The sequence below is a fragment of the Vulpes vulpes genome, chromosome 12 (assembly GCF_048418805.1).
Source record: "Vulpes vulpes isolate BD-2025 chromosome 12, VulVul3, whole genome shotgun sequence".
Lineage (NCBI taxonomy): Eukaryota > Metazoa > Chordata > Mammalia > Carnivora > Canidae > Vulpes > Vulpes vulpes.
In genome coordinates this window covers 132383705-132398153 of record NC_132791.1, presented here as the reverse complement: position 1 = coordinate 132398153, position 14449 = coordinate 132383705, and the positions used below count along the sequence as shown (strand labels likewise).

Sequence of the window (14449 nt, the reverse complement as noted above, 5' to 3'; positions counted from 1 at the left end):
ACTCCCCAGCCTAGCCACGACCATGCTCTGCACGTGGGCCCCTGGCACCGAGGACCCGGCCCCTGCTGTGCCGTGACCTGACGCGGGGCCCAGGCTCTGGATGCAGTTCCAGGCAGCAGGAGGACGTGTCCCCCACCCCAACCCTGACAGGCTGAGCCGGTCCCCTCTTCATGCCTGGGATGTTAACAGTCCCACGTCCGCGTCCCGGATTCCTCCCTCCGCCTCCCCTCCTCTGATCGTCTTCTTGCACGGGAGCTGGCAGAGAGGAGCTTCATCAATATTTAATCTTTATGGAAATCACGTCCTAGAAATCCCCAAGGGGCTGAAAATTGTTCTATGTTTTCAGAACCCAGGGATGTCGCTGAAGCGAGCACGTTGTAAATAAAATCACGTTAGTGTCTGCGGCTCCCCCTGCACTGCACACGCCTGGGAACTCGACTGTCTCATCCACTCGTGGAGGCCGAGGGGCCGGGGTCACTGGTGGGAGCAGCCCAAGCCGGCCCGGGGGTGCGGGGTCATGGGGTGGCCCTACGGCCAGGGAGGGGTCCTGCGGTGGCATTTTGTTCTCTGAGCAGAGCCCAGGATGCTGGCGGGTGAGGCCCTGCCTGGGTTTGCTGCTGTCTGTGCGTCCCTCCAGGAGGCTGGTGCCCACGCACACTGGAGGCACCTCAGGGGACACTTGTCTGCCCGCCGGTGTATTCGCCAGACACTCACGGGGCGTCCACTGGGTGCAGACCTGCTGGAGCACACAACACAGCACGGTGCGCCCGCGGCACTCGATCCTGCCAGCACGCCCGTGGACGTGGGCCCAGGGACCACCCGATGCATGGGAGCCAGTGGAGCGCCCGATGGCGCGTCTGTACATGGACTGTGACGCCGCAGTAATAAGGAACTGTCCCAATGGAGGCATCAGCGCACGAGGACTGGCACCTAGACTTGAGTGAAGGGAAAGTACATGCTTCGGGATCCTGTTCTTGGGACTGGACTGACCAGGCGCAAGAGTCAGAGCCGCAGCTGTTACAGGAGGGAGCGGGGGGCAGGAGGGAACGGCAGTGCGTGCGTGCGCGGGCGTCAGAGCTGTGCGAACGTTCCTGTGGGACTGAGCTTTCCTCTGGGTCAGTAAGTTCTGCCTCTCAGGGAAATAACCAGAGGGCTCGCCCAGGGCATAGGGGGCTGGTGAGGGTGGGGAGGATGTGTCGATGTGAAACAGGGTGGCCAGTGGAGGCCTGTCAGGGAAGGGAGCTTGAGAACGTGAGGCGGGGCCTGAGCATGGAGGGAGCTGCAGGTGCAAAGGTCCTGTGGTGCACAGCCAGGGACCATAAGGACCCCAGTGTAGGAGCTCGCCACAGCTGCCCCAACAAAGTGCCATGGATGGGGGCTTGCCCTTCCTGGGGTTCTAGAAGCCAGAAGCCTGAGGTGGGGTGTCGGCAGGGCTGGTTTCTTCTTAGGCCTGCCTCTTGGGCTCACAGGTGGCCATCGTGTCCCTGTGTGTTCATACGGCCATCTGTCCATGTCCTAATGTCCTTATAATGACACTAGTCAGATGGGATCACACCTCCCACCCCGTGGCCCATTTTCACCGAATCACCTCTTTAAAGGCCCTGCCTCTGAAGACAGCAGCATCACGGGGAGCGGGAGGGGGAAAATGTGGGTTCGGGACAGATTCCGTGTGTGCAGAGCACCAACTCGGAGCCCTGCTGGTGCTGCTGACTGGCTTCCAGCCTCTGTGACATGCCACCCCCCCAACACCAGCCCCGCTGTGGTGCCCAGGCATGTGACCAGTGTGGGCTGGGGCCACTGGGGCCACAGGCATGCCTGACAGGTATCCTGTGGTGAGACTTCCAGCCTCTCTCCATACCAGGCGCAGGGGCCTTGGAGGGGAGCCCATGGGCAAAGTTCAGGGGTCAGACCCTGGGGTACCCTACACATGTGGGGGGACAGTGGAGGTCTTGAGATAAAAGCGGGGTGCCTAGGATGCATTGGGCTATCATCCCTTGTCCTCCCAACAGCAGGGAGGTCCTGCCCCCAGCTTGCAGGTGGGGAAACCGAGGCTTGGATGGGGCAGCTGTTGAGCTGTATGGCTTTGTGTCAGGGTCTGACAAGTTACACACCTGCTGCTTCCTCCCTGGTCCCTGCGCTCATGAAGACCATGGACACCCGGAGCCACTGCCTCCCCCGTCCTCCATCCTCCAAAAATCCACATCCTGAGCCTCGCCTAGCAAAGGCATGGAGAGCAGGGCTGTGGCCCCGGGAGAGCGGGGGAGCTGTGAGGAGATTGGAGGGAAGTGAGGTCCTCCGCCTCTTCTAGGCAGGCCACCCGCAGGTCTTGTCTGTGTCACAGATGGAGAGGCTAGGGTTCCAGGAGGTCCCACAGCTGTTCCAGGGCTTCTCCAATGTGAGAAGGAGCTCGGTGCTGGAGCAGGGGTGGGCATGCGTGGTGGGGGTGTGCAGGGATGTGCAGGGGTATGGGGGGTGCACAAGGGTGCATGGTGGGGGTGAGGAGTGCACGGGGGTGCATGGTGGGGATGAGCAGGGGTGCATGGTGGGGGTGAGCAGGGGTGCGTGGTGGGGGTGAGCAGGGTTGCATGGTGAGGGTGAGTGCATAGGGGTGCATGGTGGGGGCATGCAGGGCATGCAGGGGTTTGTGGTGGAGTGTGCAGTGTCAGAACAGTGCAGGGTCTCTCCCGTCCCTGGGGTGGGGACCCTGGGAACTCCTGGCAGGGGCAAAGCCACCGCAGGCATGCTGGAGGAGGAGGGAGGCAGGGAGGGGCTCTCGTGGGGGCCGCAGGGCACTGGGGTCACAGGGGCAGGCCCCGTGTTGCCCTCCTGTTGTCCGTGGGGGGGACTCAGCCCACGGTGTCCTTGTGGAGATCCCGGCTCTGCCAGGCCTTGCTCAGAAAAACATGATTGATTGTCTTTTTACTTATTTATAAGACTTTTGTTGTGAGCGAGAGACGACGAGGCCTGTGTGGCACGGCTTCAGCCGTGAGGGGCTTTCTGGCCTTCCGCCTCCCCCTCTGCTGGTGTGGCCGGCCTTCCTGTCTGCAGGAGGCAGGACGGGCAGGGGCGAGTGGGGCTGGTGTCCTTCCCTGGTGCCCGTCCCCCAGAGCATCCGCCTCACCACCCAGCCCCCCACTATGACCTGGCCCTTCACCCCTCCCCCCCCGCAGCAGGGTTGGGCTCCCCCCCTCCAACATGGCCCCATGCTGCCCCATCCTGCCCCCCCCCAGGCTTCTCCATCCCATCCTGACCCCCCACACACACCCCTACCTGCTCTTGCCCACACTCCTGCTGGCAGGAGGACTCCTCTGGGATGGCCATGCCCGGCTCCATCCACACGGGGACTGCTGAGGGGTGAGAAAGACCACCGCAGCCGCTGGAAGCTGCTGGGGGCAGACGCCGTGTCCCCCCGGCTCGTCATCCCTGTGGATCCCGCGTGTACCCCCAGCCCTGGGTCCAGGAGGCCTGGCCCCCCGCGCCCCAGCTGCTCTCACCCCTCACCCCCCAGGAGTTCCCTCTGGCCGTCCTCCGGGGCTGGGAGTGCTATTGCGCATACCCCACGCCTCAGTTCAGCCTTCGGGATGCCGTGGACAGCTCGCTGTGTGGCCAGGAGCCGGAGCTACAGAGGCTGGCTGAGTACTGCGAGGTCTACCAGACGCCCGTGCAGGGTGAGTGGGGCACGGGAGACGCACTGTGTGGGGCCCCCACCCCGTGTCCACCATGGTTTGCCCTCCAGGGGTTTGGGGATGCCAGTGTGGCTGTGTGCAGTCCTGGGGAGGGCAGGGAAGGGGAGGGCAGGGGAGGCCACCACCGTCCCCGGAGGCACCTGACCCTTTCCTGAGTCGGGGAGAAGGTGGTTTGAGGACGGGCAGGGAATGGAGAGGCAGGGCCCGGCCATGGCCCTGTTCCGGAGCTTTCTGTGCTGTGGCTCAGGGCTTGCTGAGGCCACAGAGACCAAGCAGCAGCGGAGCTGCCCTGGGCGGAAACCCCTTCTTCCCTGGGCCTGCCTCAGCTTCCCCAGTGTGAAGCAGGGTCTGGGGGCAGCCAGTCCCCTGGGCATTCGGTGGCCAGCCTGTGCACTTGCAGACACCCGCTGCACTGACCGGAGGTTCCTGCCCACCAAGTCCAAGGTGTTTGTGGCTTTGTCGAGCTTCCCAGGTGCCGGGAACACGTGGGCCCGGCACCTCATCGAACATGCCACAGGCTTCTACACCGGAAGCTACTACTTTGATGGGACCCTGTACAACAAAGGTGAGCGACAGCTGCCAGCAGGGGGTCCCCCCGGAAGGTCAGGGAACCTGCACAGCTAACATGCTCCCAGCTCGTGGGTTCCCAAGAGCCCCTGTGTGCAGTGGCCCCACATGCAGCCCCCTCCACCCCCAATGTCACGTCCAACTGAGCACAGCAGCATCCTGTGGGTGCACGTGTGGCTCTGTGATGGAGGGTGGGCCCGGTATGGGACCACGGCATAAGGGCAGAGGACAGGGCAGCCGTGGCTTATGGCCTGGCCCCTGGTGCCTGCACGCCGGCCCCACTGCCAGAGGTGGGAAGGAGACAGGCCTCCCAGGGAAACACGTGCCCTGGCTGTGCCACTGCACTGCTGTGGGATCTGGGGCAGGGCACGTGCCCTCTCAGGGCCACACCTGCAGCCACGACTAACTCACAGGTGATTCACTGTGCTAGTGTGGCATCGCCATGCAAACGCCCCCACGGACCACGCATCTCTGCATCTAGGGGGCATTGGGCTCCTGTGCCCTGACCTCGGGGTCTCCTGGAGGTGCGTTCAGCTCGGCCTGCTGCCGTGGCGGGCCCCTGGCGCCTTCCTCAGGGGCCTCCCCTCCCCGTGCAGGGTTCAAGGGTGAGAAAGACCACTGGCGCAGCCGGCGCACCATCTGCGTGAAGACCCATGAGAGCGGCCGGAGGGAGATTGAGATGTTCGATTCAGCCATCCTGCTGATCCGGAACCCGTACAGGTCCCTGGTGGCCGAGTTCAACCGCAAGTGTGCCGGGCACCTGGGCTATGCGGCCGATCGCAACTGGAAGAGCAAAGGTAGGCGGCAGGGGCAGGTGAGGGGCGTTCCATGCAGCTTTATCTGGTGCAGACACATGTCCCCTATCCTGCTGGGGTCGGACTGGCAGTCCCGGCCTCTGCCTGCCACCCCAGGCACCACAGTGCAGCCAAAACACGGGGGTCTGCATGGCAAGTGACAGGATACCAGGTGGTCAGTGGGGACTCTGAGCCATAGGGTAGGCAGGCCGTCACCACAGACTCCAGCCCTTGCCTCCCGGTGCCTCCTGCCACCTCTGCCCCTTGCTGACCTCCTGGATACAGAATGCTGAGCTCCAGTCCCTCCTTGGCTCTCACAAGCCTCGGTTTGCTCATCTGAGAAACCAGGGAGACCCTGAGCTCAGGGTCATCGAGAAGGCTCCTGGGGCACGTGAGGTGTGCTGGCGGCTCGGTTACACCAGCTGTGTCGGGGCGGGTCTTCACGTTTGCACCTTCCCACCAACACGGAGAGCCTGCCAATCGAGCTGCACTAGGACCCCCGGCATAGAGTGTCTGTGAACATCTGCAGCTGTCCCTCTGGTCCTTCATGGTGCTTCCTGCCACTTGGCAGGGTCATGGGGTACACTGACGATACTGCCACCAGACACGGTGGGGGCCTCGTTCACTGAGCTTCCCAGGAGGACCCAGGGCAGGCGATTGGGCCGGAGTGCATCCTTGCCGCAGCCCTGTTCATCCCTGTCACCCACGCTGGACAGGCATAGCTGGCGGGGGAAAGGTGAAGGCAGCGAGGGTCATCTGGTTTCCCAGTCATCCCTAACGCCGCTGTGGCTCCCCCGGCCCCAGCGTGGGCCCAGCGTTCAGGGACTCCCGGTCCACAGCAGAGGGAAGCAGTTCTGCTGGTCTCGGTCCACATCTGTCCTGGCACAGTGCACCCGCGGCCGTGGCCAGCCCAGGGTGCTGCTCGCGCTCCCTGTGGGTTGTCGCAGGGCCTTGTCTGTCGGGTGCCCGGGAGGCTGGCCTGACAGGCACCGTCTCTCCCGCGCAGAGTGGCCAGACTTCGTCAACAGCTACGCGGCGTGGTGGTCGTCGCACGTGCTGGACTGGCTGCGGTACGGCAAGCGGCTGCTGGTGGTGCACTACGAGGAGCTGCGCCACAGCCTGCTGCCCACGCTGCGGGAGATGGTGGCCTTCCTCAACGTGTCTGTGAGCGAGGAGCGGCTGCTCTGCGTGGAGAACAACAAGGAGGGCAGCTTCCGACGGCGCGGCCGGCGCCCCCACGACCCCGAGCCCTTCACCCCTGAGATGAGGACGCTGATCGACGGCTACATCCGGACGGTGGACAAGGCGCTGCGTGAGCACGGCGGGGCCGGGCTGCCCGGCGAGTATGTGCCCAGATGACGGCTCGGCAGCTCTGTCCGTGCCCGCCCGGACACTGCAGGACCCTCGGTGTGTGCACATGCCACGGCGTGCTCATGGGACCACGCAGGGGGCTGGACACGCTCGGACGTGCAGGCGTGGGCTCCCGGGCTCCCTGGCTCCTGTTTCCCACTGCGGACTTGCTAGCCGGGCTCCTTACCCTGAATGCAGGGCCAGGTGGGCGTCGGCACCGTGGGCAGGTGCTGCTGGGCCCCACAACTCTGACAGCACGTCTGACACCCAACAAATGCATGTGGTGTGACCACCAGGCACCACGGTCAGCAGCCCCACCTCTCCCTCCTCTGCAGACAGGCCGGCAGCACTGGACACCGAGCAGGATCCCCCAACACTGACCTCAGGACCTGTGCCAAGCTCTGCACCCCCACCCTGTCCACATCTGCAGTCCCTGCAGGGCCCCCTGCCTGGCTCCCAGAAGTGGTCTAAGGGTGCGGGGACAGGAGGGGCTGGCTTCAGGGGAGCCCCAGGCCTCAGGTGTTGCAAGGGGTTGCAAGCCCCCCTCAGGGGGTGCTCAGGGTGCACGTGGAGAGACCTGGGGGCTGTCCTGCTCCCTGTGGGGTCCCACAGGCCGTGTCCCCCTGGACACACCCCTGGGGGGAGTCTGCCCTGCGGCCAAGCCCTCGGTGTTCACCCCACGCCGTCCCCGGGCCTCCTGGTCACACCCCGGTCTCTGTGCCCCTCCTGGAGGAAGGCCCCTCAGGGATGCTGCTGCCTGTGGTGTGCCAGCCGGGGCAGGGGACAGAGGAGAGGCCCCCAGCTCACAGCCTCAGGGACCAGGCAGGGCTCACCAGAAACCGCAGTGACCTGCTGGCAGAGGAGCTTGTGTGCTGTGTGGGCAGGGCTGGCACCTGGGCTGGGGGCTCTGCAGGAATCATGCAGCACAGCAGAGGGAAGGGTGAGGAGGCTCAGGAAACAGAGGCATGAAGGACAGGTGGGTGGGGTGTGGCCGTGTATCTGAGTCCATGCAGTGAGGACGGGAGCAGGAGGGTGGGGACAGAGCTGGAAACGCAGAAGGGGACTGTGCGCACACCACCTGGCACTCAGCCTGGAGCACAGACGGCCTCCATCATGGGCACCGCGGGTTCAGAGTGAGGCTGCGGAGACCAGGGCCCGGGCCAGAGGTGGTGGGTGTGGACCCCTGCGAGGGGCGTGACAGTGACCCCGGCTGGGCCCTTGGTCTGGCCTCCTGCGGCCTGAGCCAGGTTGCACCCAGGGGAGAAAATGAGGCACGAGATTTGGGAGAACCAGCACTGGAACACCCTGACCCTGCACCCTGCCAGCCACCGGAAGCCAAGAGCCACTGCAGCGAGGGTGGGTGGGGTGGAGGGCCCAGCAGGCTGCCCTTCCGAGAGGGAGGCTTCCATGCCCGCCCCGGCTCTGCCAAACCCACACTGGTGCTGAGCCAGTTCTGGGCCCTCTCATGGCCGTGCATGGCGCACAGGTAGACATGCCAGGTCTTCGTAGATGTTTATGGGTGCGGCTGTGACTCTGCAGTCCAGCCTGGGAAGGGCCCCGATGGCACTCTTTCTCTGCAGTCGCAGGAAGGGGGGACCTGCCAGGAGTTAGACCTGCCGTGGGAGGCAGCCAGCACCAACGGGGTCCTGCAGCCCTGGGCAAACCTAGTCTCCAGGGGATGAGGGCCAGAAACTGGCCACCTCCTGTGAATGGCTCCCTGGCTCTGGTCCTCACTCTTCCCAGCCAACTGGATGGTTTGGGGAGAAGACCTAGATGCCAGGGAGACCGGGAAGTGCAGCGGTGTGGCTGGAGGGCCACCCACTCTCCTGCCCACGCCGAGGTCAGGATAGCAGCAGCCCACTCCCCCCCACCCCCCCCGTAGATGGTCCATTTCCTGCTGCCAGGGGCCCAGAGACCTCCTCTCCCTCCAGGTGGAGAGCCACCTGCTCAGGTGCCTCGTGCTTCCTGGGCACCTTAGCCAGACATGCAGATGAGTAGAACGAGGGGATCAGTCTGCACCTGGGTCATGCCGAGTTGGTCCACACGGTCAGGCACCCGATATGGGGCTGCTGCTCCTGGGTGTTGGATGGGCAGGGACGTGCCCGGGACCTGGAAGTTACACAGACGTGTTAAGACGTGTGATTTCCATGGATTTCACCTCCCGTTGTGGATCAATTTGGAAAAACCAAAATATGTAATTTTAGGAAACTAAAACACATTTCTGATAATCCCAGTGATGTGCAAATGAGACAGAAGAATAGACAGGCTCCCAGACCCCGGGAAGAAAGCTGCTTAATTATGTGAGCGTCTCGTAATGAAGCCTCTTACAGCTAAAATTAGACCACAAGTGTGTGAATATGTGATGATGTTTGCACACCAGAATGCATTTCCCCCTTAACGGGAGCTGGAGCTGCTTGGTTCCCCAAGGGGGCCTGGGTGGGGGACGCGAGAGTGCTGGGGGTGGCCTTCGTGGCTGCAAGAATTCTGAGGATGCAGGTTTGCTCACTTGCGGCTGGAAGCTCATCGGGCTGTCACCGCGTGAGGCCTCCGGGGCTGGGGTCTGGGGCGGGTGGGTCAGGATCCACACTGATCACTACTTTGCACAGAACTGGCCGGCCCGGACAAGGTCCGAGTGAGGGGAAGTCAGCCCGCCCACCGGGCAAGGCCGCATTCCGTGTGGTCTCAGCTCCCAGGCACACAATGAGGGGTGTGGTACACGGAGTCGGTTGCCCTCCCCCGTTCTCCCCATTTCTTTCCCCAGCAGCCCCGGTTTAGGTGGGGGGACCCCCAGCCTGGACGAAGTCAGAGTGGCTCTCCATTTCCCTGGCTACTGGCCGCTTCAGGGATGGTCACATGAGCTCAGGCGGCCAGAGGGCACCCCAGGACACCCCAGGACATCAGGAGTTGTGGGTAGAGACTGCGTGTGTGCATGTGCGCTGCTGCTGGGACAGGAGGCAGGCAGCCCTGCGCCTGGAGAGGGGCCACCCCCAGTGTGAAGCTGGTTCTCCCGCAGGGGCCATTGGGAGGCACAGTGAGCACCGATGCACGCTCCAGCTTTGCCTGCGATCGCCCTCCCTCTGGGCGGTTTTATTACACAAGCCAATAAACCCCCTTTATTATTCACATTGTGCTGAGTCCAGCTTCTGTTGGCGCTGCGTTCCGACGGTCTCTGTGGCTGACACAGGTGAGGGCTGAGCCTCAGCCCGGCTCCAGCTGGGGGCCTGGGGATGGTGCCTTCTGGAACCGGGCCGGGTGTGTGCTGCTCTGCAGGATGCTGGGCTCTGCCAGCCAGGACCAGCTGCAGTCGGTCACCACTCAGTAGGTCGCCCATACGTCCTCATAAAGTAACTCCTGTCATGTGCCCAGTGCCGACCAGCAACTGGATCGTTTAACCTTTAACCAATCCTTGTCCCCTGGACAGTATGAGTGACCATGGAAGCGTGGCACTGTCGTGGTTTCCATACCTGCTTCTGTGGGGGATGTGCTGTGGGGCTGGGGGGAATCCTTTAATTAGTGGTTTTGGCTGGGTGGGGATGCATCTGTGCCACAGTCCCTCGGGAGTGGGAGGCAGCCACACAGCTTCAGGCAACTGCGAGGGGCATGGGAACGTGAGAGGGCAGCGTGGCTGCCGTTGGAGGCAGGTGGGCTGATGTCAGTGAGCAGCCCCTCCTCTGGCCCCATCCTTCCCTCTTCAGATCGGAGGACAGAGTGCGCTCTGTGTGGCCCGTCTTCAAACCCTCCTCTGTGTCAGCCTATGACACAGGGCCCCAGAGTCCCAGGAAATCGCCAGGATCCCCCACCCCCACCCCCATGCTCCTGTTTGTGGCTGAAGGCAGATGCGGCCCACCGGGGAGCCCCTACTGTGTGCACACTGCAGGATCCTGGGCCCCTGCCCGGGCGAAGTGAGCAGACACCCCGGAGGAACAGTATCACTGCCCATGTACAAGGAGTCTCCACCTCAAAGATAAAAGCAGCCCCAGCAATCGCGAGTTGGACACGCAGCCTTCCCGAGGGGCCTTGGGTCCCTTGAGACGTGCTCAGGTGCAGACGTGACAGGGACGGGCCTGCGGTGATGGGATGTCATGGAGTTACAGAGACCTCGCCCCAGGTGTGCCTTGGTGGGGTGCACATTGTTTCCATTCCTGGGAGGAGAGAGCTTCTGAGCTGAGCACCCCAAGTGAGGGCTCTACTTCACAGACAAGGGAAATGGGACTCGGGGTAGGCGGGTCTCCCATGAGGTTGCCCTGGCAGGATGAGCCAGCAGAGCAAGGGCGGGAGTGTGGGCTCCTTCTGCAAAACCACCTGACCGTCCTGCTGCATCCCTATAACTCTTGGAGGCGTCGCCACAGACGGGCAAGTGTGCACACCCAGCTCATCTGAAAGCGACCCCATTAATCTCCCTGCTAGTTCTGTGCCAGGATACACTTGGTGGGCGCCTGAGCTCAGCGACCAGGGCCATTTTAAATTTTTTTTTTAAATTTATTTATGATAGGCACACAGTGAGAGAGAGAGAGAGGCAGAGACATAGGCAGAGGGAGAAGCAGGCTCCATGCACCGGGAGCCTGATGTGGGATTCGATCCCGAGTCTCCAGGATCGCGCCCTGAGCCAAAGGCAGGCGCCAAACCGCTGCGCCACCCAGGGATCCCCCCAGGGCCATTTTATCAGCGCACTGCCAGTACTTGAAGACCTGCCCAGAAGGAGCAGTGAGAAGGACTGTGACGTGCCTGGGGCATTCATCCACCGTCCCAGCATCCCAGACCGCAGAGGGCCCGCCCCCCAGGTGTGTCCACCAGCAGGACAGGCAGGTGACCCTCAGCATCATGTGCCAGCCCTCCTGACCATGAGACAGGTGCCTGGTCACCTGCACTTTGGCATCAGGTCCCTCGATGATCTTGTCCCCATAGACCAAGCCCCACACCCAGCTGATGTGACTCACACCCGCCTCACAGGCAGGCACACCCCTGGGGTGGCAGCGGAGCAGCGGCTGCCTTCCTTCCTGCTGCCTTCCCCCCACCACCCCGTCCCACCTGCACCATAGATCCAGCTGGGGCTTGAGATCACACCACACCAGCGTCCCCTGGCTGGTTTCCGCTGCCACGTGACACATTACCTCCAAGCCCACAGCTCCAATTCCTCACTCTCTGGCACTGGGACTCCAGGGCCCAGCTCCATCCATCCCTTGTGGCAGCCCTTTCCCACACATGCTGTCTCCATCCCACCACGCCAGGTCCCGGGGCCATTCTGCACTTTGATCCTCAAAAGTTATCATTTGCTCTTCACTGCATACAGCTCCCTTTAACCTGTCCGTTTCCATATGTGGGTTTTCTTTTAAATTCTTCGAACTCCTGGTTGATGCTGACCGCAATCTGCACTGGCTTCATGGGTGGTGCCTCTTCACATCTACTCGCAGATACTAAACACACTTAGTGCTCCACTGACTCTGTTTCCTTGGGTGTGAGCTCCTCTCTCCGTTGACTTCATGGCCTCTTTCATGAGGCTGGTCCTCATCGGGGTTTGGGTGGCTCTGCCCTCATTACAGAGAGGAGGATGGTGCAGGGCCGACTGTCCTGGGGCCTCAGCCAACGACCCCTGAATCACCCCAAGGCCACCTTCTGCTCCCCAGTTCCACCCACTCCTGGTGGGACCTGCCTGCCTTTCCGAGGCACAAGCCAGGCGCCTGCTGGGCACTCATGGCCTCTGACCATCCCGTCTGTGTGCCACCGCTCAGTCTGTCCCGTTGCTGTCCACAGCTGTCCAGCACAGCCGTGTCACTGTGTGGGTTTAATTCAGGGGAGGGAAACGCTGAGCAAGTGCTTGCCTCACCAGCCTCAGTGAGAACCCGATCCCTGAACAGGAAAATCAGATCAGGTGACCGACGAGCCTCACGTGCCAGCAGGTGCTGTGTGACCTCGGGCAAGCATCCTCTCCCTCTCAATCCCAAGTTCCTCACTGAAAACAAAAACAACCTGAGAAGTTTGAGAGAAGAACTGTCTATGACCTCATCTGGCTGGGGCTGGGACGTCCAACCACCTGGCAGACGAACACACCTCTGCACCTGCTCCAGACACTGGCTTCACCAGTCACGTTGTAACAGCCAGGCTTTCACTCAAGAGGCCAGTCTCTGTCAGGACTTCCAAAAATGGACAGTGCATGGAAAGACATAAAATACTCTTTGTGTACTCCTTCTGTATTTTGTGTTCTAAATTTGATAATCGCCATTTTTCAATTCACTTGAAAAGCTGTATTTACACGTCTACTTCTCTGGATTTTAAGGCAGTGGGGACAGGGATGGTGCTGTGCCCTGTACTGACCTTTCTAGTCTCAGCTCCTGGCCCAGGACTCGTATGTAGGAGGCACAGCAAATGCCGGGGAAGGAAGTAGGGATGTGTGGAAATCCTAAACCATCTGGCTTTTCTAGTATTCTAAGAAAACAGCCACTTCCTGGAAAATGTTGCCTCGTGCTTCCTGTTTGGAGTTGGGGGGACATGACTAAAGACACCTGCTGAATTTCTGCACCTGTGTGTCAGGGTCAGTGCTGCGGGCAGAGCGGGGACAGACACCTGCTGCCCCCAAGCTCTCCGGAGCCTCGTTCCAACCCGAGGCCACCTGCTCCTGTTTGCACAATGGGAGATAAAGCAGCAGGGTTTTCTTCCAAAGCCTGGTTGGTGGATGTTCGTGAAGATGGTCTAACGGCATCACCCAACCTTCGCCCCCGGTTCCACCGCTTGGTACCTGAAGTGGAACGTCAAACCTACAGCAATGCTTTTTCTTCTAAACAGAAATCTCCTTCTGACAGAGGCCCCGAGGTGTGACACGGAGACGCCCTCTTTCTCCTGAAGGCAGCGGAGGGCAAGTGTGTTTAGATACGTAACAAGGAGAGGGAAGGATGCTGTGTGGCTCCCAGACCATGCACACATGCTGGCCCGGCCGGGGAGGACCAAGCTTCTCTCCCGGCCCCACTGCTCAGGAGAGGGGGCGATGGTGGGGAATGCATGGCATCTGTCTCCCAGGCCCCTGCAGCCCCCACCCCAGCAGCAAACTTCACCATTAGTGACCCATCACCATGCAGCGTCACCCCAAAACAGCCACAACGTGAACCCACTGCTTCAAGCAAACATTCACAGACTCAGACTTGGTGTGTGTCAGGAATCCCTGGCAGGGCCTTCATGGGTCTCTCACAGACGGACCTCCCTGTAAGGCCCTCGCCCACACAGCTAGCTCCGTCAGAGGGGCAGGGAGAAGGGTGCAGGGTGTGTGTGTGACTTGGAGGCCAGGCTTGTTGATCCAACCCCATGAGTCCCACCACTCTGCTGCCTACGTTCACTAGAAACACGTCACCAGGTCCGGCTGGCACCCAGAGGAGGGGTCACGCAGGGGCACGGGTGCCAGAAGGTGGCCCCTTTGGGAACCACACTCCACCCAAGGTTGCTCCCCACCTACCCCACCCCCACCCCGCACACTGTGACCTTCAGAACCCTCGGCCCCCAAACTTCTCTGCCAGGGCAGCCAGGCACCTGCTGCAATGCTTGGGTGCAGGGCTTGCTTCCTGCAGACCCCATCCTCCAACTGTGTCCTGTTTCCCACATTCAGCCTGGGAGGGGACATGCAAGGCCAGGAAACTGTCCAGACATCCTGGGGGTGAGACGACCCGCTCCATGGGCTCACCCACAGAATCGGCTCTCAGCACGACCCACTGTCCCCATCACCCCCAGGGCCCCCCTCTCCCGAGGCCATATTAACCTCCATCAGATAATTACGGGCTTGGCTCCACGCGGGAGAACTTCGCTGTCACCCTCCTGCTAGCCGGTCGCCTCTGACTGACAGAGTCTAATGAAACGTTCAAACAGAGGAAGCTCAACGGCTCCTCGCTTTTGTCATGACATCACTCGATGCTGGCCGGCCCTACTGCCCAACTGCTGTGGCGTCACAGTCGATCTTCACAGGCCGGGCGGGCAGTGCAAGCTTCAGGGGAACTGTCCAAGTGCTCTCCCTTGCCTTGATAGCCTCTCACTTCCAGAACAAATTGTGTGTACTGGAGGAGGATAGGGTTA

At 61.8% G+C, this 14449-nt stretch overlaps 1 protein-coding gene across 5 annotated transcripts in view; it reads left to right on the top strand.

The window, feature by feature from the left end:
- Positions 1-9520, top strand: part of WSCD1 (WSC domain containing 1) — a 30684-nt gene extending 21164 nt beyond the window's left edge. For all 5 annotated transcript variants that reach the window (XM_026005231.2, XM_072730008.1, XM_072730007.1 and 2 more), the window contains 4 exons: positions 3509-3668; positions 4087-4251; positions 4850-5050; positions 6054-9520. In XM_026005231.2, the coding sequence (XP_025861016.1) occupies positions 3509-3668; positions 4087-4251; positions 4850-5050; positions 6054-6406 (879 nt within the window). In that variant the 3' untranslated portion in view covers positions 6407-9520. The remainder of the gene's footprint in view (positions 1-3508; positions 3669-4086; positions 4252-4849; positions 5051-6053) is intronic.
- Positions 9521-14449: the final 4929 nt, after the last annotated feature.